The sequence below is a fragment of the Pseudomyrmex gracilis genome, unplaced genomic scaffold (genome assembly GCF_002006095.1).
Source record: "Pseudomyrmex gracilis isolate BER0280 unplaced genomic scaffold, ASM200609v1 scaffold_16, whole genome shotgun sequence".
Classification (NCBI taxonomy): domain Eukaryota; kingdom Metazoa; phylum Arthropoda; class Insecta; order Hymenoptera; family Formicidae; genus Pseudomyrmex; species Pseudomyrmex gracilis.
Window position 1 is genome coordinate 925628 of NW_018020600.1, and position 27101 is coordinate 952728.

Genomic DNA, 27101 nt, shown 5'->3' on the forward strand with positions numbered 1-27101 from the left:
ACATTATAGTTTTTTCTCGAGAGACAATATTTTGAAAAAAAAAAAAACAAAAGTTCAAAACAAGTTCTCGTAGTTGAGAGTAAACGCAAGTATTTAAAGATAATTTTTAACTACTCGTGTTAATTAAAATTGAAAATGTAAACAATGTTTTCAAGCTTTACAAAAGATTTCGTTAATAATCAAGGGAATAATTCTGTTAATTATCAACAACTTTGTTCGTTATTGTTCAATCTGCGTGCCGTCGAATCATCTGATAACAACGTCATTATAGATTCATTGTACGCGTATACATATTGCGACGTATCCCGTATACAACAGTAAGCCTACTTATCCGAGGGACTCATTTCGCAAGTGCTCATATCGGCGAAAGTCATTCCTGCGTGACAGGATCAGCGCGGGCTAACGAATGAGCCTGTACGTCGCGCGATAACGCGGCATTAAAAATGTACAATGACCGTGTGCGTTAATGCAGCATGCTAACGAAGCGCGCGATTTTACGTTGACTCTTAAAACGCGACGCAAATATATCGTGAAACCATCGCGTTTCCACTCGGTACAAACTGAATGACTAATATACAGTCGTTGGCATTTCATTGACCGAAGGCGACTATTATCTAACCGCGCGTTTACGAACTTCATGTATGTTACATTTATTACATTTACTTTATATCTCTATACAATATTTATATATTATTATTTACTTCTGCAGTATTATTGTGTCCTCTAGCACGTAACGTATCGCGTAAAATTGTGAACATTATAGTTTTATTTTATTAATAAAAACTTTTCTTAATGTTATATAGTTTGCTTATATGAAATTGTTTATTTATAATCCGATAAAGAATCTCTCTATCTCTCTCTATCCGACGCATCTAAAATCTAGTTTATATCAGTACCAAATATATACCTTTCTCATAAACTGAAAGCATCGGCAAACTTGTTATTGTTATTAATCTTTCGAAACCCATTGTTATCTTGCACTTATGCAACTGTCGACATGTACTAAATAAACATCAGTAATAATTACTTACTTTGTTACTCATAGTATATGCAATTGTTTGTTTTACAAAAAATACGTACATGGATTACCATGTGTTTACTTTTGTTATTGCAATTTTCGGAATTTTAAACATCTTTTTGCTCGCGTGTTCGTTACACTTTGTACGTATTTTTTGTAAACCAAAAAAATGCAATTATATAAAAGCTTATAAACACAAACGATAAGTAGTAGCACGTAGTAAATAAATAGTCGTATATAATGAGCTACATGGCAACATATTGCAATTCAGTCTTTCCGTCCTGTGATTTGAAAGGCCGGCAACGTAATTTCAAATTCATAAAATATTTGAAGATAATATTCATTATATGAAGCGAGCGTCGCAAAAAGAGGACTGAACTCATTAGCCGGTTTAATTTCAGCGTTTCGAAATTAAACGCGTGAATGCATTTGATAGCATGTAAACTGCTACTTGCAAACGAAACAGATCTATATACCTCTTGAAAACTACCTCGTAATCGGTATAATTAAACTGACGTGTTTTTTTATTTTTATTTTTGTTACAACATTCTGTAAATAATTCGCGTTCCTATTTACGTATGCTATAATTTTGCATAGGTATCATGTTGATCGTTCAGTAATGACAAAACCAGAACGACGATTTCCAATCCATTCCCACACGCTTTACCAAGAGGAGGCATCTTCAACCTGTTTTGCTCGGCATATCCGCCGATTTTCCACACACGTATTTGCCACGGGACGTGAAAATTTCACGTGACGAAATCACGTTTTCGCAAGTGCATCGGCACACTACACGTCGCGCCGCGAATTGCTGGGCGCCGAGCGAAGAAAATTTGCGTGCTTCGAAGATTTCGGTCGCTCCACGAAAAAGAGAGAGAGAGAGAGAGAGAGAGAGAGAGTCTCGAAACGCACGGCCTCTCTGTCATCTTTCGAAACATTTTTCAGATGCATCAATGCCGTGGGATACGTGAGCAACATCTCTCCGCATCTCGTATATACAACGCTCCGCGCCGAGGAATCTCGAGCTCGCGCGAATCCGCGACAGGTAAGTATGTTTTTTTTTGAACGCGTATTTCGCGTTTTTCCCTCGTCCTCCAGCTACGAATACGACGCCGCCGGTGCGTCTGTGTGCTCACGTGCGAACACACGTGGTCATGCGGAAGAGATCGCGTGCTATTCGTCTATAAGATCCCACGGTACTTTCCTTTGGTCGTTTACCTTTATCACTGCCGAGCAGCTTGCACTTCCGTTGTTAATATCCCGATATGGAAATCCGAGACGAGTGCGCGAGTGAAAAATGGAGAGACGTCTGACATGTACCTTCCGTCTTTGGCACAAGTTTTCGTGGCAACAGTCTAAGAGAGAAAATGGTCGTTTTATGAATCTCGCTACGCGGAACATAACTGGATCACACGTAACTTGCAAAATCGTAAAAGATATGATTTTACGATAACGTTTAACATCTCAACGAGATCTCTTTTATGTAACACATATTTTTTTTTAATCGTTTAATGGCGACATGTATATATCTTACATATACATTTTATCTCTTCGCATAAAATTATCACTTTTTGAATAGACACTTTTTTTTTACTACAACGGCATTTTGAAACGGCACATATCTGTCGCGTTGTTCTAGAAAGGTGGATTATTTGCAACAAACCCGATTTTTCGGGTTCCCGTTAGAAATCAAGGAATGCTCGTGTACGAATTTGATTGTTGAACACGCAGCGACGTTTGATTTTCATCGATGTTCGACGACGAGGCTGATGCCTTGCACAAACTGGATTTACATGCCACAGCTTTTGGACTCGAGCCAAATTGGTTGCACCTGATTCCGATCGACATTGCTCGGGGCATTATGGTATTTTCTACGACGGGGGCAGTGCTGGTTTCGCGCGGGCTGGCGCGTCTAAGTTCGAGCGCTCGATTTTACGACGTAAAGTTTCAACGGCGAGCACAAATGACGGACCTGCGACGAAGAACCGTGCCGGACGACACGACGTCACAAGTGCATGTTGCAGCAAGAAACTACGTTGGTCGACATTAAGGTTCCTTCCGCGCGAGACACTCGGCGACACGTTGCGTATCGGAAATACATTGTAGTAAATGTCAATGTGTTTCCGAAACGTTGGCATTTGCTACGTAAACCTTACAAGTAGCCATCTTTTGTAGTCGCCACCTCTTTGGAAAAACATTTGGAATTTTATAACTGCGTTTTTTTTCAGTAATTTCCGCTCGTGTAATTTTTATATAAGTATTTTCATACTTGTATAAAAATACATAAAAGAATATTCTAATATTAATGATTAAAACATATTATTAATTTTTATACATATATTTATTTAGTCGGAAAATCTGGTAAATTATAGATACTACATAAAGACGATACTTAGGATGTAAAAGTTGTGAAAGAATCACACTACGGCTTTTACATTGTAGTCGCTGTAAAAAAAATAAGATATAAGAAGAGTCTTTCCGAGTTCTTTCATAATACGAGTTGAATATCTGATAATTCCTAAGTGTTTTGCTCATTTCCGTTTATCGCAGTGTACTTCGTGCATACAAAGCGAATTTAAAATCGCATTGTCTACTCTTCCGTCCAATTCGCAACTTCTCGGTCTATAAAACTTTGATTATTTTCTCTTCAAGACCTAATTATTATGTTTTTTTTTTCTGTACATAAAGGCACATCTTCATATATATTTTAATATTTCTAAATTAGTTGATGTTTGCAAGCAAGTTCGGCCGTGTAAGAAAACACGAGCAGATCAAAGAAGAGACAGAATGACATTCGCGCAATGAGCTGAATATAGAGAAAAGAAATATGAAAATAAGAGAGAGAGAAAGAGAGAGAGAGAGAGAGAGAGAGAGAGAGAGAGAGAGAAGAAAGGCAACGTGCAGAGAAAAGAGAAGAAGAAGTTGAATCAAACAGAGAGAAAGCGAAACGAATAAGGCGAACGATTGCCGCAGTGCACCTTCGTCGGCGTGATTTTACTTTTATCGATTCGCTATTCTCCGTGTGTTTTGTGCCACAGTCGTCGAATAACTAGGAATTACCCTTTTTGATCCTACGTTCTCACATCTGCCAGTCTTTGTCGAACAAAGTCTTTGTCCGACGACTGGGTTCTCCCACCACTCCGTATTCAGAATAAACGCGCTATAATTCGCGAAAATTCTCCGCGCAAAGTTACTCGTTAATTTAAACTAGCCCGGCCCGAGACTCTGTTATTTCCCCGTAGACTGCACACGGCTTCGCCGTTTATCGTGTTTGTTTTGTGCGCGAAGCAAATTTTACCTTTAATTAATTGCAAGTTTTAATCTCGCCGTCGATCGATCGCGTAGAAACTGAAGAATCAGCGAGCCATCCAATTATGCGTCAGTAGTGTGTGGTCATGCGTGCTTTCTATCTCTCTCTCTCCCTCTCTCATCACGTTTTCAAGCATATGTGAAACTGATATATAGATACAAATGTTTCTCTATGCGGAAATGGGATATCATTTATTACAGTTGTGTAATACTCTCACACGTACAACGTGTGCGTTATATATTGTGCATTTATATTTTTGACTTTTTATTAACGCTTTGAAAATCAACATTATTCGTGAACTAGTTTGCACAAGAATGCACGAAATAAATAATGCAAAGAAATATTCGCAAAGAAAAAAAATATTATATACATATTACATAGATGTTTTGCACATAGGTACACTAAAAATCAACTCGTGCAAGCAGAAAAATGCTTTGTCGGGTAGAATACTGAAATCACAACAATATTCTTGTCATAAAATGTGAATTAAATTACAAAGTGTGTACTATGCATACGAATACACTTACCGTAGTATAGTTACTATTGGCAACCACAGTGAAGGTATACTTTTTTCTACAATATTTTGTCTCTGAGCATCAATTATTGCCAAAGCTGCGTCTTTTGGTGAGAGCTGTTTCCATTGCCATAATTTACTAAAAAGTAAAATTAGATTATTTAAACTTGGACTATATATATATATATATATACATATATATACATATACATATATATACATATATATAAGGAAAGATAATAAAAAAAAATTTTCAAGGTTGTAACGATCTATTAAAATAAATACATGTGTTTTCATTCTCTATTTCTCACACAATGATACATCTTATAGATACTTACTTATATTTTATTCTTTCTATCAACGCTGTAGTCATTCTAGTAACAATTAAACTTGGATATATTGTAGTAAATTTAATCAAAGAGTTGCCATTGCTATGCGTGTACAATTCAAGTCTAAGACTTTCCATAAGTCCTGAAATGCATACAACAATCGTACTTTATATTTCTGTAATAATAATGTATGTTACACATTTATAACGATATTTACACACGCAAAAATACTTAAGTAAATAATAAATACAAACAATAAAGTACCTCTTATGGCAAATTTTGTAGAACTGTAAGTCGATACTTCATTATTGCCGAATAAACCGAATACTGATGAAAGAGCTACTATATGACCGTGATTCTTTTCGACCATTTTTGGTAAAAATGCTTTTAATGTCTAAAAGTACCACACTAATCAATGATTTTGCAAAAGTTTATTGCATACTTATTGTATCTTGACTGTTTTAACACATGTTTTAATTTTGTATGTATCATGCTACGTTTTTGCATATTTTTTCTACTAATTACGCGTAAAGCGCATTACATTAATATTTTATATATTTTATATATACTTTTTTATATATATATATATTTTATATATTTTGTTACTTGCCCAATAATGCGCCATAAAATTGATGTCTACAATTCGTACAATATTGTCAGGAACGTGATCTAGAAATGTTGAAAATTCTCCAATACCGGCATTGTTGATCAAAATGGTGATATCGCCCACTTCTTTCTTCACTATTTCGGCTACTTTAAAAACATCTTTTCTATCAGATACGTCGCATCTACAAACAGAAATCATATTTTACACAGAACTGACATTGTATAGATTCATAGATAAAATTTTTTAATCTCATAGTTGTTTTAATATTCTTTTAATACTTTTCTAAGAAGACAACAATATCTTCTTTTTTATCTACAAGTTATCTTTTTCTATAGATACATAAAAAAACGACACTATTACTATTAGAGATTTGCAACTATTAAACTGCATATTGTATAAACAACAATATGTTGATGATATCCTAGTGATAACATAAAAGCAAAGCATTATCATATCTTACTGATATGCATATGCAGATCCTCCTGTTTTTGTAATTATATTCATTGTTTGTTCGTTAGCTTCCTTATCAATGTCCCAACATACTACTGTTGCTCCTAAAGATGCATAACCAATTGCTAATTCCCTACCGATTCCACGACCTGCGCCTGTTACCTATTACGATTAACTATTAACTATAATAAAGATAAATAAAAAGTATACTATTACATATTTTATAAATTAGCAAATAATGTAGTCTATAATTAAGTTATAAGTTTTAAACTCTTATATCACAAAAATTATTGCTTGAACAAATTGCACAAATAAATAATTTTTTTAAAGATATTTATCGCGTGACAGTCTAAGTTAAAAGTTTAATTTTACGTCATAAAAAAACTATTCTTAGAATTCAATTCACATTTTATATAAAATATTTCAGACTTTAATTTACCAGCATTTTATTAGTGTAAAAATAAAGAAGTTGTTTTACTGTGCTCAAAAAAAAAGAAAAAAAAAAAGAAAACAATTTACATTGAATTCGTTCGTGTTGTCGTTCATATTGAACAACAAGCTGACAACGACGCGCTCGTTTAGCCAAATCGGTCATTTTGCCAATATTTATATATTGATAATTTATCGCATTCTAGTTTTTTATATCAACGTCACGAATATAATTTGGCAGTTAGAGTTTAAAATGTGTCTTTTTCAAGAGATTTAAGATATAACATATGTGAAAAATGTCACTTATAATTTCAACTGTCTCAGGTTTGGGACGATCAACGTTTAGAAATTTCACGCGGGCGCTTATAAAGTTTAATACGTAGTTCAAATGTGAAGAAATTTACAAGAAATCAATTCTACGCGATAAATATCTTAATTTTTCAACAACAATATTTTGAGTTGCAAATTTTGGAACAGCTCATATATGTGCAAAGAAAAGTTTATTCTTTTTGTAAATACCAAAACGATTTCGCCAGCTACGTTTTTCTTTTCCGCCGAAACAAACAATCTGTATACACTTTCGCAGATGTAATAGAGAACTTTCAAAATAACTGACAATATTTGTACAAGAACATGCATATTGATGTTCACAATTAGTACAATATTTTTTATAAAAACTGAGGATTTTTATTACTTTATCTGTAAGAAAATAATTTATTTTGTTAAAAGAAAAATTACATCTGATTTGCTAAAAAATGAAATCAAAATGATTAAACAACCTAATAAATTTTGTGTTATTTACCTGATCGTTGTTCTCTTTGATAATCCGATATGTATTAATTTTCTATTTTGATTTATAGAAAGCTAGTTGTCGTATGCCGTAGTTCTATCTGCTTACAAATAGTCAACAACTCATTGCTTTTATACTGTTATATTTGCATTTTATCTTTTTTCCAAAGCAACTAAAAGTTTATAATGAAAACCGCGCAATAAAGATAACACGTTAAGTTTAAAAAACAGACTAAAAATATGTTCATAAGCAGTGTTTTCCATTATGTAGATAAAATTATCTAGATGTTCATCTAGATGTAATAATTGTTTTATTTTATCTTTATCTAAATAATTAAAATATATGACATCTTTATCTGTATCTCAGATAAGAAAAGTAGTATCTTTTGTAAATTATCTAAGATAATGAGTACGCTTTCTGAATGTAACTTTTCAGTACGGGATAACAAATAATTGTACCTCGAAGAAACAATTTATCCGATAGCACATTTGAAAAACTATTATTTTCTATAGATTTTCTTGAGATGTATTATTTAATTTCCTAACTTCTTTAATATCTCTCTTAAAATTATCTAGATAAAAATCTCAACTAAATCATCTTTTAACTAGATATGATCAAATCGGATTATCTTCATCTTATCTGAGATACATACGTATATGTTTTATCTAATCTGTATCTAGATTATTTCAAATTATCTAAGCGCAACACTGTTCATAAGTCAGCAAATAATAATTAATTGCAATATAAATTAGAAATATTTGCATTAATATTGCCACGTTAACAAAAAGTAAGTTAATATATGCGTGTATATGTGCGTTTAATAGTCGATGCAACGTGTCACAAAACTTTTTATGCATGACTTCCAGGTTGGAGCTGTGCCGTTTACGGTTTTTTTAAATACATTAAATATATCTCGTATTTTATTTGCAATACCTAACTTCTGTAACATTTTACATTTTTGCGCTTGTGTTTATTATTATCAGTTGTACAATTTAAATGTATCAAAGCATTTGTTTATTTTACATCTTAAAAAGAGCTGACGCAAAGTTTTCGCTCTTACACATTTAAAAGAAGATGAAATTTCCTAAAAATATATAGTATTTAAGTTTTCATAAAAATTCGGCAATTAGGTAAAACAGGCAATCAATAAAAAGTATTTCATATTCGGGCGACTTATCCTAAATGTACGACTCGGATGGATCATCCACTTCGACGTTTATGCCGAGGAAATCGTGTATACAATCATATGCTTTCTGAGGTAAAACTCTGAAATAAGACGATATTGTTTTTATTATATGAAGTGATAATATATTACACACGTTTGTGTGTGCATATATCTGTGTGCACATTATAAACATATAAAACAGATATATACCTTAGGCATTTAATCAGAAAAGAAAAACTCGAAGGTATAGATAACTCTTTTACATTTTGTCGTTGCGCATCTATTATTGCTCCAGCTGTTTTCTGTGGAGATTGAAATTGTACAAAAAAGGGAAATCTAGAAATAAATAAAAAATTTAGATTATATGATTTAAAAGGTATAACATATAAAAATAACTACTGACATATTAATCTAAAAATATGTGCAACAAACTATTACATCGCTAACGATAGCTTAGATTATAACATAAAGATATTTCGACTTTTAGAAAAACAACATTTTAGTTTTATATAACAATTAGAAAAAATTAAATTTAAATTAAATTTTTTAATTTTTGTGTGCCATCTTTTGTTTTTACAAATATGTAATACAATTTTTATTATACTCACTTGAAATTTGCTCTTCTTACTAATTTGGTCCGTACAAAACTTGGAAGTATAAGCGTAAAATTAATTGGGGATCTTCCATTGTAGTATTTATCAAGTTCTAATCTAAGACAATCCGTAAGTGCTGCAATATATATTGATATATGTCAGGAAATTACAAAGGAATTGTAGTTACGTATATTTGTGTTATATGAATCGCCTTGTGTATATACCCTATTTACAAACTTATACAGACATATATATGTATATATAGAAATATATGTACGCAACATATGTTAATGTATATAAAAAAATATTTAATATGATACTAACACGTTTAAAAATTGCGATTTCATTTATTCAATTAACATTACCTGTAACTGCGGCCTTTGAGGCACAGTAAGTCGTTCCGTGAGGACCCGTAACAATCGATGCCAAGGACGATATTGTCACAATGTGACCGTGATTCTTTTCGATCATCTTTGGCAAAAATTCTTGTAGCGTCTAGAAGTGACATCTTATTATTTATATTTGCAAATGATTATTGTATAATAATCATTTGCAAATGTAAATAATTTTAATTACTTAATATGTTTTAGTCTCTTACAAGTGCGCGATAATTTGTATTATTTTAATTATGCACAGTATATATACATGTAATACAGTATATATATACATTAAATATATATTTTTTACAAATTCTATATTTATATCTCAAATATCTCAAATATATTACTTACCCAATAATGAGCCATTAAATTTACATCTATAACCCGTTTAATTTCCTCAACGCTCCAGTCCAAAAATTTTCGCACAGGTGCGATGCCAGCATTGTTGATTAAAATAGTAACATCACCCACTTCTTTTTTCACTTTTTCCGCTACTTTAACAACTTCCTCTCGATTTGATACATCGCATCTGTAGTCGAAAATCATATTTCAGTATTGACAATAGTCTTATAAATCCAATTTAGTATGTTTATTGGACTGAGATCTGAATAAATTATTATCTTACTTGTACGCATATGCTGAGCCTCCCGCTCTTGTAATTGTATCCACTGTCTGTTCGTTTGTACTTTTATCTATGTCCCAACATACTACTCTTGCTCCTAATGCTGCATAACCAAGTGCTAATTCTTTACCGATTCCTTGAGCCGCGCCTGTTATCTGTTATAATATACAATAAAAGCTGTACATGAAAATATAATATATATATATATATATATATATATATATATGTGTGTGTGTGTGTGTGTGTGTGTGTTATAAATATAATTTTAATAAATACCAAAACAATTTCGCCAGCTACGTTTTTTTTCTTCATTGGGATAAAAACTTTGTATAGACTTTCGCAAATGTAATAGAGAATTTTCAAAATAACTAATAGTATCTCAATTAAAATCAATACAATCTCAAGTACTTCCATGTTGTTATCTGAAAAAATAATGTTTTTCTTTCTTATAATATAAATATTAGTTATAACATATACATGGTAGAAAAAAAATATCAGAACATTTGAATATCTCAGAAAATATAAGTTTGCATAAACTTAGTGACAAATAAATCGAGTGATACAAAAAACAATTTTTTATCTTAAAACAACTGTTAACTTAAAACACAATTGCACTAGTAAACACACAGAATATCCTAATGTTAATGATAATATCCATATTCTTAGTATTAATAAGTATAACCATTATTCTCTCACTTTTAGCCGAGAACACTGAACATTTGCTAATATGTATAGCAAATTTGTTTCGCTCAAATTACGAAAATATTTTGTTGAAAAACTAAAAGTGTTCTTTTCTTTAATTGCACGTATATTTATAATTTGTAATATTGTCAGCACTTATACAACATATGTCTTTAAACAGTATATCTTTTTATATGACGAATGCTGCTGCTTTACTAACAAGTACATCACTGATCTCAAAGTAAAAGTGTCCGATCAGGTATCCGGTTTTTCAAAGGTCAACTACTTTGTATTTTATTTAATTTTAGATTCACTCTCTTAAGTATCAGTGCATTGCAAACTGATTCTACTTAAGAGAGCAGGTTTTTTGAAAAGATCAACTATTTTACATTTTATTTAATTTACGCTTGCAGTTTGTATATTGTTTTAATTGAGTTAACATTAAAGCTATTTTGTTAAGTAAACTTAATGCCAGATTTAATCTTTTTATTTCATAGTCATCTCATTTTAATGTTGCAGATCACTAAATTGTGAAAGATCTTAGTATGTATCTATGTATAAATACATTATATGTGTGGCCACATATAAGTTTATGTATAGATATTAGTATGTATTTGCCTTAAGTTTTACTATATTTTGTATTATTTTATGCTTGTTATATGTTATCGCGAAAGATAAAATGCAATATTAAACCATAGCAACGAAAGAGAGTGTGTGTTTTGTGAACGCCGTCAGAGAAAATAAATAAACCTTCTGAATATCACATTGGAAAACTTTTATAGTATGTTTTAGATATAAAAATATTTCTCATATCTTATGCAGAAGTTGCCTTAAAAGAAAAAAAAGAGAGAGAGAAAGAGAGAGAGAGTTCCACATTCCAGAATAATATAATCCTACTCCTGCTGTAAATTTTTCAGCGATAGAAACAGAAAGAGAGAGAAAGAGAGAAACAATTCTAACAATGTATAAAAATCTACTATTTTTAACACAATTTTAATGTGAGAAAATGAAACTATCTAATGTCTATTATTATTTTGCCAGAGAATCATGTTAATAAGTATATATGACTATTGAAGATAAAATGTTTTTACAACAAAGTGATGATTTTAGTGACGCGTAAATTACATTCTCAAATCATTCGTAAAGATAAATGTAAATATATATTTTATTTGAAATAACGCACATGTATCACTTGTATGCTATAAAGCGTCTCGTTTTTCGCAAGCAACAACTCGACGCATGAGATCTTTATGCACCGGTGTTGTGCACTCGAGTTGGCAAGCTCTCCAGCCGGCGTTTTCGGCGGTTGCATTCGCTACTACGAGAATCCTGCCTTAAAATCATGCGACTGTTGGTTTGCGCGAGACAGTTTTCAATCCGCGCTCACCAGAAGATACATGAACCAGTGAAAATGGTTGCGCATAGGAGTTGAGAGAATTTGCAGGAGGCGTCGAGAGACGCTGAGTCTGAGCATCTTCATCCGAACAGACGTGCGCTCGAGCGAATCTGCGCTACCTTGCGCGCTGCCTTGTGCGCAACGACTACTTCGTTAACCGTCATCAGGAATATACCGCGACGATTACAACGCCCGGTTTGCTTCTAAAGAGGAGGAACTTCCGTCCGGACGTTTCGCGAACACGCGTACCCACGTCTCGTCGTGTGCAGTCGTCTCGTGCAACTCGCTCGGAACTAGCGTAGATCTAAAGTGTGTAGCCAAGCGGGCAGACATTCCCGAGACTCAACACTAGACTTAACTTCCATGCAGTGATTACTTGTACTTCCACTTACACTTCACGACTGCACCTAGCCTGTTCGATATTGTTCCGCTTACTTCCGCTCATTTTCGTGTTTATTATTAGCTCATTATACGCGACAGAGGAACTGCAAAAGTACATACAAAAAAACTTCAATTGCTGATCCTTCTGCTCACGTAAAAAAATTACGTAAAAATAATAAATATAAAAGTAACAGATATATATATATATATTTTGTTTTAAATAACCTGTACGTACGCATTATGTTTTCTTATGGATTTGAACGTGTCAATGCACGCGGTTTTCTTAAGACGCAATCCAAAAGTAAGACGCTGTGATACAATCGAGTAACAAATCTGGGATTAAAAGTTAGTACTTATTTACGGCTGCACGATATAATGTAGCGTGAGAATTATTCTGAATGCGCGAGGTTTCTGTGCGCGTTGACGGCGACAAGAGCGAGAGCAATAAGTACGCGCAACTTCAACTTAGGAACGAAATACTGGAGTTCCGAGGAATTTTCTATTGTCTTACTGCAAAACGGAATATGGCAGCTTCTTTTTTGTACATTATAACACTGTGATGTAGTACGTCTTATTACATCAAGACATGTGTAATTTTTGAAATGAAAAATAAAGTTTACTTTTCATTGACCGAGATATATGTATAATATACAGGGTGTCTCATGAAGACCGTATCACCGCTCGTAGGCAGGTAGAAAGAGTTATTCTGAGTCGAAAAGTCTTGAATCATTTTTTTCTATTACATATAATAAAGGAGTAATTATTGAATAAATCGGCGCCGACCTTTAGCCGAACGCACATCAGTGAACTACGCGCCTGGTGTGCGTGAGCGCTCCGCGCGGCTCACTAACGTGCGCCCGAATAAAGGTCGGCGCTGATTGGCTTGATTTATTCAATAATTACTCCTTTATTATATGTAATAGAAAAAAATGGTTCAGGACTTTTTGTCTCAGAATAATCTCTTTTACCTGCCTACGAGCGTTACGATACGGTCTTCATGAGACATATATATTATAGAGAGATACATTACATACATGTACATATAAAATTAGATGTATAAATTATTATTTATTTATTTTCATGTATATTTGCATAATTAGCCAAAAAAACTTATGTATGTCTCGATATAAGTGAACATTTTCTACAAATGTGCGATATATTATAGCAATTCTATAAGAAACAACTTCAGCGCTAAAGGTCAACCTTAGTCAAATTCACAAGTAACGTTTAAGACAATTAATGTTTATAGTCAATAAAATTACAACGACTGAGGCGGATGAGAGTTCGAGCGGCTGCAGAGGAAATTAAATTCGGGTATTAACTGTGCATCCAACTGCGCTGCTATGAGTTGACATTGTGCCAGAGTAATAGACTCTGTTCCCGTAATTAACTCGTTGCAAAACAAGAGCGACAAACGTGGTTTGCACGTTTGCTCTTTGACCGTAGCAATTATAATTAACAACGCCTGCTATATTGTTTAGGCTAGAGAAGCTTTTCATAAGTAAAAAACGATTTTACGATAACCAACATTTATTGCGTTTCAATCGCAGCGCACGATCAAGTCAGACTAACAGTCAACTAACTGATGGATTGCACTCACTTTTACGTTAATAATATATTTCTTTCGTAAGTATTAGCATGTATAATTGTGTTTTTATTTGTTATAATAATACAAGACAACATACTTACTATGTGTGCTGTTTTTACGAGGACAAAGTAAGATATCCGGCACAGAGAACAATAATCAAATTTTTATATTTCAATACTAAATATATATTTACTTTTAAAAAATTACACTAGAATTGATTACTTATTCTCACGTCGCGGAGAACGCGATTTCCGGGCAGATGACTTTATCGGACACAACTTCTAGCGACGATTAGTACCGCTCTGACTTTTTGCGTCTCAACATTATCTTTATACACCAGCCAATCGCTTGTGATTAGTTAATTCGCTTTTCATACTTGTTTTATCGCAGTCGTAAACAATGTTACCGATTACATCATAGTGTGTCGCAATGTACGGAAAAAAAGTTGACATATTCAGTCTTGTAGTACGATAAGAGGAAGTTTCTTGGAACTTTAGTATTTTGTTTACCATTGATTTATCGCTCTCTCACTTTCGACGCGTAATGAATAAATACTTTAATCCCAGATTTGTTATTCGATTATGACACAGCGTCTTACTATTAGATTGCGTCTTAAGAAAACTGCGTGCATTGACACATTCAAATCGATAAGGAAACATAATGCATACGTACAGGTTATTTAAAAAAATATATCTATTGCTTTTATATTAATTTTTTTACGTGAGCAGAAGGATCAGCAATTGGGGTTTTTTTTTGTATGTACTAAATTCCAGACCAAAATTCTTAAAACAATATTTTGACATGTGTGATTAAATTTGCAATTTAAAACAATGCACATTTAACATTATGATAATTACATAATAAGATAAATGACACAATCATCAACATAATAATCTACTACCTAAATGATATGATATATGTGTACAACTACTGCTCAGCAGTATAACATACATACTTTTTACGAAAAGTTATTTCTAATTTAAAGCATTTAGTTTATATTTTTAATTTTTACATTTTTATACAATATGTAAAACACATTTATTAAAAGCAATAAGTTTAATACTATATTTAAAGATAATGCTAATTTAATGTACACGATTTGTTGATATATTTTCTTTTTATTTAATGCACGTTTCACGTGATTAGTATGTCAAAAATGTGATTAGTACGTTATTTTTATACTGCTTGCAAAGCACCGAATTTCGAGCAGAATTTGCATGTTCAAAGAGTAGAATGAAATATGCGCGACGCCATGCAGCTCGAGTGCACATCACTGAAAGCAATAAAAGTCGTGGAAAAGAAAAACGCATTTGGAAGAGTGACAAGACCGAAGATATTGATCTGCGGAATCTTTCGTCACAGAACGAAGAACCGTGAGAACGAATCTTGTCGGCAGAAAAATTAATCATAAAAATTAAAGAATTAAAATAGAGACGATTAATAATTATTATTTATTGTAGATTTTGATAAATCGTTGAAATATATTGGCGACGATATGTGCGCGCGCGCGCGTGTGTGTGTGTGTGTATGTATATATGGTTACAGAAGCGCAAAAACGAGACATCCACCAGGAACGGCGAGGTGAACGGCGAAGGGCGCGAAACAGGACGACACTCCATTTCCGTTCGCGCAACCAGCCTCTGCTTTTGCTTGATTTTCCTGCAAACTGCGTTTCAACCGGCCTGACGGTTTGTTCGCCCGACTGTGCATTTATGCACACAGTGACCGGTACAGCACACCCTTTAGCCGGCCACCATCGCTTCTGTTCCTGAGTTTTGCGGACCGCTCTGTCCACATTCGGCGAGAATAGTCCTCCTTCGCTTCCGCTCCATAAATGGCTGCCGGAGTATATATCTACCACGCTTCGACAATTCAAACACGTTAATTTTGTATTCACAGCACAATGATATATTATTAATACTTCATTTGTTAATACATTCTACACAATTATCGATCCTGTATGGTCATATCTTTTATTCCGATTTTAATAAATGCAATATTCCAGTCAGCATCAAATGCGATTAATAAAATTGGCTACAATGCACCTTGAAACCTCTATCTAATCGAAATTAATGAAATTCAACACATCAGTCTCTATCTTCGCGGTTATTATTTCCGTTTTCGTATCAGAATGCCGGTTGTTTCGCTTTGCTCTTTTTCTTTTTTCGTAAATTCAAACTCGGTTTACCGAGGCACGCATGATACCGGTCTGAATTAATTTCGCGCAAAGCTCGTTGTCGCATTCCCCGGAGGCCGGTCCGGTACACGGAAAGTAATATTACCGCCACGTGCAAATGGTGGAACTGACGGCGAGCAGAAGAAAGGCGGAGGGTTGCGCGAGATATCGTCGCCCCGACGGTAGAGAGAGAACCGTCGGGGAAAATAGAAACAGCAGTGTCGGAAGAAAGAGAGATCCGCGAAGAAAAGAAAGAAGGATGGAGGACAAGAGCCGGCCGACTCCGCGGGTAAGGAAAATATAAGAAGCCCCTTCATTTTCATTAATAAAACATCTCGTCGGGTAAGAAGCGGCGGGAACCAGAACGTCGGAGCAACGGCTGGACTGGAGGGAAAGGTGAAGAGGATAGACAAAACGGGAAGAAACGAGACAGATGCGGTGGAAAGCAACGGACGGGCCACCGGTTTCCAGGCGGGGCGGTTTGCGACTATTTCTGAATAACAACGAAATGCAAAGTAGCTGATAGCACGCGTTGAAGCTGTGCACTCGCGCCATCCCTCAAGCGCGCACGGCTCCTCTTTGCCCGGCTTTCGAGACCACAAGCTCTTTCTTACGTGCACTTACTGTTAGTAAGAGCCGCTTCCTCAAGATTTCTCCGGTTTGCCAGTCAGGTTGGCCTACATTCCGCTCTCCTCGACGAGAAAGAGAGGATGTTATCCTTCCGCAAAGAAAATTAGCCTGCTGTTCGCAGCTCGTTGTACTTTGCGTTACTTTTGCTTTTTAGTTGATCATCGTCGTCCGATTTTTCAACGAGCGATCAATTTTAGCAAAACGATTTTGCCGTCACAAAAACATTTTCGAGTATTTATAAAAAAAAAAAATTAAAAAATAAGAAGCCCAGTAAAAGTCAAACGTTGGATGTATATATATATATATATACGTGCAAATTATTTTTTTAACGTATAAATTAATACACGTAATTTAAATTAAATTTAACTCGAAAATATTTAATTAACTCATTTGTTTTCTCTGTAAAATTTAAAAAATCATTATGCAAGAAGATATCTCAGAATTTTCTAGTATATTTCGAAATATAAAAACACAAAATCTTTTTACTTTAATATTTCTCTGTGTACCGAATTTTTAATTTCATATCACGCAAGTTGAGGGAATAACGCATGTTTTGTTCTAAAAGTAGAGAGAGTGGTCGCTTGCGAGTAGTCCGTGTTATGTGCGAGTTGTGTCGCGTTCTGCATCTGTACGTACGTACCACATCCCCGCACGTACTACATGTCGTACACGAGCAACTACCATCGAGTCACACATCTTACGCAGTCCAAAAGCCATAAACGTTCGCGAAACGATGGAAGTAAAGCGTGTGTAGTACGACGTTCTACTGCTAGACCGCAAACGTTACGAGATATACAAAAGTGCTTCGAATTATCTCTTACGTTTTATCATCAAGTATAAACTGAATATATGAAGTATTCGACGCACTTTTATATATCTCAACGTTTATTAAATAAACTAGATGTGTTAAATAAGTTAGAGATTAAAACATGTTGCAGATAATTAATACGATCTTTATATTGTTGTGTCATTTTATTATTTATTTTTTGTTATAAAAAACAAGATTAATATGTTAATCGCTATATTTATAATTTCGTAAATTCCGTTTATCGATCAGTTTGACTGTTTCTTACTTCTCATCTTGTTATTTATTTATATACAGATTTGTGCATAAAAAGTCAAGATTTATCGGTTCTGCGTTGAAGACTTGATTGACTTTAACTTTTTAGATTAAGCAGAAACTTGCTTTAACATAATCAAAACGCTTCACATATGCAAAATGCTATGTCCAAAAATAGTACAGATGAGATAGTTCGTACCAAATAATCTTGTACATATTTTTCGAGAAATATTCAACGGATACTATCTAAAGTTTAAAGCTTCACGTTGCGACAATAACGTCTAAGTTTATCGTGCAGTTGCATATATTTATGTAGAATAAAAATAATATAGATATGGCAATTATATGTTAAAACATCATTGTCATACATTTTAAAAACTATATTCTCTTGTAAGAATTTTCTCTTTTCTTGTTTTCTTGCCCTTGTTCCGCGGCCATCCTCTCTTCCGATTAGATCATTTATTATTTGAGGGAAACACCACAGAACGGCAAAGTGATGTATAGCATGTCGCGCGAAAAAGCACGTCAGAAGTTCAGAGACGAAGCAGCGGGGTACGAAAAATTGTTTTACTACGCATACCAGCCTGACACGTATGCGTCATGCTTACCTTACCATAGACCCATAGATAAAACGGTGATGTAGGACAAAAACTCAAAGGGGACATCTGGCTTCTGAGGAGATTCACGCCTGGATGGGTCCTTTTGACGCCGATACGGCGCTCTTTTTCTAAATACAGAAAAACGAATCTCCGAAGCCGTACACACGTATGTACAACAACATCACGTCACGTCACAACAAACAGATATCAAAAAGCACGTCTTTTTCGCTTCCCTTGTAAATTGCGGCTCAGATTTAAGATACTAATCTCCGACGAGCGAAATTTATGCGCATCTCCCAACGAAGAGAAAAACCACACAGTGTAATAATAATTCTAAAGAATTATTATTATTGATTACATTCATGAAATATGTTTAAAATGTGCTGACACACAATGCGCTCACGTTTGATGCAAACGTAGCGAAAAATGCGGTTGAGTTTTTTGTTAATACGTTGCTGAAACGTATGTTTATATTATTCACGACGACAACTGGCGCATTGTGCGTGCGCAATGCTGAAAGGATGCCCGTATTATACGAACGCAAATCCGTAACGTTAAAACAATACGGTCGAACGACGCATACTAACTGCGGCCCTCTAGCTATGTAAAGGAGGGAGTAACGAACGAACTAATGCACAAAATAGTTAGTATAGACGGAAAACTTAAATGCAAACCAAATATAACTGCACTATTTGGTTTTCAAACAAATATGTACTTTTGACAGATAATTGCAAAACCAGTAAAGCTGCTTTTTAAAAGCTACTCTTACTAGGCGTTCGTTCCATGTGTACACATGAGCGAAATTCTGAAGATTTTTATTAAATAAGAGAACTAAATTCACACCAGAAATAACAAATTGGAAGTCGCATTAATATCCAATATCGTATTTCAATCGTTACGTTTGTGTGAATACACCAAGTGTAATTCTAACAGACAAAACAAGATGCGGCATTATCATATGTTGTCACATATAGCATATTACAGTTGACAATACGATTTCTCACGTAATAAATACGGACCTAGCGAAAATGGATTAGCGGCAACCGATTAGTATGCTCGATCTGATCGTTTGTAGGATTACCGATACTATCCGGCGAGAATTTTACTGACACATTAATTAATATATATCTGTGAATATGTTTTATTCAAAATAGAAATGTTCGTCGTAAAGTTTTACCGCGATTTTGCGAAACCAGCATCTGCGGCGCTCAAATTGAAACGGATTTTTGTAGCATTCGCAAAAAAAATTGGGCTAAAGTTCATACACGATAAAAGCGCAATTTCCAATCAACCGAGCGTGTATTTTAACCGAACCATGCTATTGATCAGACCGCATTGATTGATTTGATTTATATAACTGATGCATTTATTTGTTTCTTGATGTGGCTTATTGATTTCACTTTATTTACTCATACTTGATTTACACATCGCATATTTAATCACACCAAATAGAATCATATTCAGGTAAAAAAAATCAGACATTATAATAGCTGACTAATAAATAAAATTATTTTTATTTTCAATCTTTCTCTCAATGAATTATATGTACATTATTATTCTTAAATGTGCACGTCTGATAAAACAAGTAAAAAAAAAAAAAATAAATATCTGGAAAATTCTCAAAGTTTGGTCAATTTTATTACGATACTGATATAGAACAATTTTCTCTTCAATTATGAATATATTACGTCAGTTGTGCTCACATTAATTCTCCAGCCAGTCTCTGCCACGAACGCACCGGTGATATGATAATGCGCATACACACGCGCGCCATAATTTCACAGCAGGAAATTTCGTGAACTTAAGTTTATGCGACGTTACATTGCGAAATTCTCTGGTGTGACTAACGTAACTAAAATTCACGTGGCCACTTACGCTTTGTCATTTGCAGAATCTAACAACCTGAAATAATTGCATTCACGGTTTATTTCGCTCAAAGTCGTGCCAGACATTTCGATTTTTATTTCTCGCAATAAATAAAAAAGACATTTAGACAACTAGATTCGTTTAATATATGACTCTCACAATTGGTAACTCTTCTGTATATGTTTATTTTATTGTTTTATTTTATTGTATATGTGTATAACCTAATATTTAATAAAACTGTTGTTGCGTCACATATTTATAGCAATTTTTATTTGTAACGCATTGTTGTTACGCGCCTATTAATTTACCAAATAAACAACTAAAACAAGTAAAGTTACATTAGTGAAATGTATTGCAGCAGGTGGAATGTGCAAGTGCAATTCATGCATTATCGCTTTTCATTACTGTGGATCGGAGAGTGTTACTGTCGATTAGAATCGCTATTTCCGCGCACTTCTGTCATTGCACTCTGAACACGGATAACAGTTATATGATAACTATATGCGCGAGCACGCTTAATTTATCATCCTCAGCACGTAATTGTTTACACTCATTATCGTTTGATATTATACTCCGATACGTATCTCTATCAGTTTACATTCTACTACATTTGTCACTATTCTGTTAGTTTCCATGTTAATGATCATATTTCCATTACGTGCTGTCTGATTTGTAAATTGCGCATTGACCGAATATTATAATTTCGTCTGCAAACTTGATGAGCGTCCAAACAGCCTGTTCATGATGCCGAAGAGATTTTCGATTCAAAACATTCGTTGCTAAAAATCAATTTGTAATATATTATCACAAATTTATATGCTGTGTGTATGATAAAAAAAAAGCTACGCGCCATCTTTCAAATCATTAATCACGGAGTGTAGACGCCCGTCCAAAAGTAAAATTAATTTGACAACACTAAGAGTTTCTCTTTAATGAATTATATCTGTCGTGAGAGAGAAATTCTAAAGATTAAGAAAGAGCGCTAAACAAGATGACAATATTGTGGACCCTGACGTCTTATAATTAATCTCACATCATATATATATTGATTATTCCCAGCAAGTCTCAGATGATACTATGACACTTTCTTTAGTCTTTCGTTATTTATTCTTTAAGTTTTTTGTATTTATCGCGTATTTAATGAACAAGTCTTATATAATATATATATATATAAGTCTTGTATACTATATATATATATATATATATATATAAAAATATATATATATATATATATATATAAAAAAATATATATATATATATATATATATATATATATTCTGTCTCAGTTTTATGCCTGTTTGTTAAAAGTACCGAAATTAAAACCACGTGCTCTAATTACAAAGGGTGTTGATTAACCGTAACTCAAAAGGAGAATTAATTCACCTTCAAACAACGTCTCTCACAGTATTCAGTTAACAAATTCGTATTGTGAAAGCGTCAGTTAGAACATCAGACACTAACATTGTATTTGCAAAGACAGTCACGTATGTTCGTATCTAATTACTTCGTTACACAAATAAGCGGGCGTACACAGTTACTGCTACATATCAAAGAGAAACACGCGGAATCAGAACAATGAAATATTTCTTGCGCATCTTCAAGCCAATTTGTGAGAGACTTACAAATTTTGTTTATAAAAGTTTTTACTTATCTCTCTCTCTCTCTCTTTCTCTACATGTTCGAAGATCTCGTGAAACTTGCTACAACATCGAATTTAAATAAATAATATTTTAATCAAAACAAATGTCAAAATATTTTACATTCTAACATTAAAAATATCCTGTTATTCATTTTTCAACGAAAGTCATTTCGTAACTTCAACAAGAGTTTTGCGAGATCGTACATCGAACTTGATGTAATCGAGCGAAATGTAAGATAAAAAAAACATTCCTCAGTTCTTTCCAGAGAGCTAGAAAAGTATTCCGATAAAATATACATCCGGTTAACGAATTTCCCGTCACCTAGCCACTGGAAACTTCAAGTGACGAGAAAGAGAGAGAGAGAGAGAGAGAGAGAGAGAGAGAGAGAGAGAGAGAGAGATACTCAAAAATCAACTTTCTTCCCGATACTCCACACTCGGTCACGTTGCTCGAGTCGACGAGATGCTTGCACCCGACCTAGTGTTAAGAGTTTAAAACGCAACGTGTGATCCTAGAGAAGAAGATAGAAAAAGATAGAAAGAGAATATGTGTGTAAGAGAGAGGAAGATGGTTGTCCCCTAAACTCCTTTAATATCCACGTACTTACCAACCCACCTATCCGTGCTGCTTTTAAATTCTCCCTGAGCCAAGTGCGGACTGCTGAAAGTCGACGAACGAGTCGTGAGCGGTATGTTTTATGAAAGTTTCATCTCTCGTAATCTCGGGGCACCTCGCGTCTTTCGTCTTTTCTTTTTCGCGTATCGTACATCGCTCGAATGCCTTTTTCCTTCCTCGCACGTATTTCGTCGCACAATATCACATATCTCTCACTCATATCTCACAAATTTATTGTCTTTAGAATAACTTTATTTTTTTATCTCTTGAGAAAAAAAAATACTCCCCTAAGTCTTAATTTCCCTGGCACAAGTGTTTATCAAAATATAACCAAGTGTCAAGTATTTTCTTGAAACCAATATATATATGTTTGTGCGCGAAAAAAAATCCATTGTTTTTATGTTACATATGAATTTTTACCCTCTTACCCGTTTGAAATTACCCGGGCGATTTTTTAAACACTTTCATAAACGATATCAGCATACTTGAATATGGAAAGGTAGACACATCGAATCGCGTGACGGCATCAAATGTAAATTCGTCCGGTTTTCCCAAAATGCAGATGCGAGATAGCGCTGATATCGAATTCGCCGTTTTCGATTCCCCTAAACCCTTTCACGAGATTTTCTGCCTTTGAATTCGATATGTGCGCCATAACCCCCGCAGGCTCTGATGTCCGCAGATTTTCGCGGTCTCGAATCTGTCGGGAAATCGTCTTCATGCAAGATTGATCACGGACGTCAAAGGTTCAACCTACTGAAAGATGTGGTCGCAATCTAATCTTCAAAAACGCCACTATCCAATTCGCCGGAGAAAGTCGTGAAATCACCTTGTCATCCGCGCAACCTGATTTTAATCCTAACCACGCGACCACTGGAATCTATTAAGAACTCGTGACAGACCACGAAATCGTGAAACCAAGCAATCTTGAATCACGGACACAAATCAGTCGGATATTTCGATTTACTTGCGTTCGGAAAAACCGTTTAGATCAAAAGAAAGGAAACAATTAAAATCAAAATTAAAACCGATCCCAATGCAATTAGAAAAACATGACAAGTACGATATGGCCGAGAAATAATAACGACGGCTTATTAGGCCGGGAAGTTTTTACCACGAAGCAATTCGGCTTCGCAAGTAAGGTCAAGACAGTCAAGACTAACAGCAACATAAATTTGCCGCAACGTGGATCACCGACGCCTTAGACAGGTTAAAAGGAACCCGTATATACGTAGACAGAACGAAACAAATTGCATTTCAGCGGCGCCGCGAAATATTCCAGGTCGAATGTAAATTTCGCTTGTGTTCTGGAAGCAGCGTGTGGTGAGAATTCGCTACGGGGAGAAACGAGGACGATGGGAGGAGAGGAGCGCGCCGCGTCGCTGCCGGTGAAACGGAGAGGCATAAGAGGCTGAGTTAGAGGGTGATGTTAAGGCACACGACGCCGCCGTACGGAGCGTCCGGAGAGTTATGTGGCGACAAGCCGACAACCCCTTAGCACCCGGTGACAAATACGAGGTGCGCCGTATACCCTTCTCGCCGCGAGACTACACTTGGTTAGTCGCGGCGAAGAAGAAGAAGAAAGAGGGACCTCACTTTCAACGTCTGCTCCCGGGCTAGGGGTTGCGTGGCAGGCAGCCCCCGCCGAGAAGTCACTCAGTCATCAGATTATGACTGCAGCTGACAGACCCTTCGTTCCCCGATATGCGAATATTTTTTCTCCACATTCTCTCATCGATATCTGCATTCCGCGACGCGTGGAGAAGTTACGGACGATTCCTCTGGCCGCGAGAACTTGTTCAATCCTGCCCGTCTTTTTCGGAAACTGCTAGAAGGGAATTCTCCAGCCACGTATTATTGTTGTTATTTATATTGCCGATTTTTCTCGCAAGATGTACATATGTATGCCGGCTTGTCAGACCCAGATGCAAATATTTGTGATTTTGAAACTGAATAAATTTGCGACGAAGAAATGTGCCGAATGGAAACGCGGAGGGTGTACGTTGCGCGCTTTGTCATTTTGATAAATCTTAACCGCGATATCGTAGGTACACGGAAAAAAATAATATTGCCGCAACAAATTTGTCATTGCTATTACATTTTTGTAATAACAAAGAAAAAAGTTTGTTTCTATGACTAAAGTTTCATTTTATTTGATACTAGAGCAAAACTCGTTTTGCTCGAAACGAATAATAGGAACGAGAAATAGGAAAGTTTTGTAGAATAACTTTGTCTATATAACTATCATAATTTGCTAATACAATAAATTCACTTTTTGCTAATTGTACTTTGATAATGACACAGAATTAATTTCAAGCATAAATAAAAATTGTCCAGCCAGAAGTTCTATAAGATTTAGCATTAATTATAAACACAAATGGAACTTTTGATAAGAACACAGAAGAACTAACTTTAAAAAAAGTTAGTGAAGATAGTAGAGAATCATATGTACGCGTACATAATTGCTTTTTTATTATCTTAAACATATTCTTGATATAATATTATGGAAATAATATTTTGCTATTTATACAGAATCTGAAACAAATATTATCAGACAGTACTCGAGAAAAGCAAGTGTTATCGTTATATAAAAAAAATGGTCAACTTACTGAACATCTTCGCAGATTGCATTTTATCTTTTTGTCGAGTTTGCATTAATACAAAATATGTTTTTAATATTATTCTTTTAAACATTAAACTGTAATATTATATACAAAATATTATTTTTTCAGAATCAATGCCGATCGATTAATTTTTATAACTGAGCATGTTGTTAAACTATTTTCCAGCAAAGATACAGTAAGATTTTAAAGTTTGGTTTTTGTTTTTAATATATTTGACTCAGTAAAAAAAATTTTAATTTACTTTACATTTCGAGTTTCTTCGAAAACTTTATTTGAATTGTATATTTTTGTTATTTATTTCGGCTATTAATTTTAAATATATGTAATGTTACTTTAGATAATCTGGATAAACAGATATAATAAAAATGAGAAAAAAATGGTAAAAAGGAAATTAATATATCAATATTATAACATAAGAAGATCAATGAGGAAAGCTGGACTGATCGGTAAAGTTGTGAAGTGAAAGAAGTGAAGTTTGAACCTAAATCGTTCTGTGAGAACCTATTCAAGATATAAAATATATATTTTTTAAATAAATACACTGTACACCACAATATAATATACACATACTCTTTTAAATTATTGAAACATTATACACTATATATTGCAACGTAATTGTTTACGTAATGACGCTGTAGAAAAAGGCTCCGCTGTAACTAATGTCACCGGCCTTCTAAACTCGAAAGCGAATCTGGATTCCCGAGGTCGTCAAGATTGTATTATGTAAATGTGAGTTGTACGCCACACACGCGGCTCGCGTGTCAATGGACGACTCGCGTAAGAAATCCGGACCGGCTAGTTCTAACCCGAACGGAGGGGGGCGGGGTGATGTCAGAGGATCAATCAAAATGAAAATACGCAACACTCTATGTAATTTGAATAAAAGATTAACAATGAATATATTCTTGAGCCTTAATTGGTAATACAAGATAAAAGAAACAATCTTCGGAGTCCGTCGATAGACTAGCTAAGATATTTCGGGGATTTGTATGCAACTTATTCTAGAATCCGATCGTAGACACAAATAGAATTACAAGAAATTTTTTTTCGCAATATTTTAAAATTAGTTCGGGGGGTATACGGGGTCCTTCATACATGAGATGCAAGTATAGCATCCTGTATGATTTTATGAATTGAAATTTCAATTCAAAAACACGTGAATTCGTTTATATGTGTGTCCACGCACATATATATATTTTCCTCATAACATCCAGTGAACGGCTCTTCACGACTATTCATATATTCATTTATTTGTTTAAAAGACGTCAGAGCCCGAGATTAATTCTCAGTCAATCGTTAATTGCTAGAGTTACAAGAATTTCGTGTCGCCGCTCAAGGTTAACAGATGCAAGATTCTTGTTTTTAAACAGGCGCAGAAATTGCATGAGACAAACATCTTGATGTTTGTCAGAGGCTTGCTAGAATTCTCGGCACGCCGAATCAACAACCTCCTCAAGCAACACACGCCAGATCAGCCGCTTACATAATAGTGAAGCGGCCGCACGCGTTATGTCACAAAAGATATCTCAACTTTTTAGTTATTCGCGGTACAATTGTACAAGATTGCCGCCGCTATTTGCGTCCGATAAAACCTGAGTTTTTTAACCCGATCAGTCCGATAACACCTATTTCGAGAGA

At 34.5% G+C, this 27101-nt stretch overlaps 2 protein-coding genes across 10 annotated transcripts in view; both read right to left on the reverse strand.

Annotated features, from left to right (window-relative positions):
* Positions 1–3899: 3899 nt before the first annotated feature.
* On the reverse strand, positions 3900–8307 carry LOC109864020 (short-chain dehydrogenase/reductase family 16C member 6-like). The gene is made up of 8 exons (XM_020444805.1): positions 7460–8307; positions 7177–7356; positions 6239–6390; positions 5782–5959; positions 5436–5565; positions 5181–5313; positions 4856–4981; positions 3900–4777 (listed from the first exon to the last, which is right to left on the reverse strand). The coding sequence occupies exons 2-8, from the start codon at positions 7294–7296 to the stop codon at positions 4702–4704; spliced, it is 915 nt and encodes a 304-aa protein (XP_020300394.1). The 5' UTR covers positions 7297–7356; positions 7460–8307; the 3' UTR covers positions 3900–4701.
* A 137-nt stretch (positions 8308–8444) lies between these two features.
* Positions 8445–27101, reverse strand: part of LOC109864019 (short-chain dehydrogenase/reductase family 16C member 6-like) — a 48617-nt gene continuing 29960 nt past the window's right edge. For 2 of the 9 annotated variants that reach the window (XM_020444802.1, XM_020444804.1), the window contains exons 2-8: positions 10484–10629; positions 10211–10362; positions 9937–10114; positions 9571–9700; positions 9221–9341; positions 8823–8948; positions 8445–8713 (exon numbers count right to left, since the gene is read on the reverse strand). In XM_020444802.1, the coding sequence (XP_020300391.1) occupies positions 8626–8713; positions 8823–8948; positions 9221–9341; positions 9571–9700; positions 9937–10114; positions 10211–10362; positions 10484–10621 (933 nt within the window). In that variant the 5' untranslated portion in view covers positions 10622–10629 and the 3' untranslated portion in view covers positions 8445–8625. Of the gene's footprint in view, positions 8714–8822; positions 8949–9220; positions 9342–9570; positions 9701–9936; positions 10115–10210; positions 10363–10483; positions 10630–10903; positions 11104–12071; positions 12657–12676; positions 12770–12900; positions 12999–14354; positions 14574–27101 lie in introns of those variants that run through there. The other 7 variants (XM_020444797.1, XM_020444795.1, XM_020444800.1 and 4 more) reach the window with 7 other exon arrangements.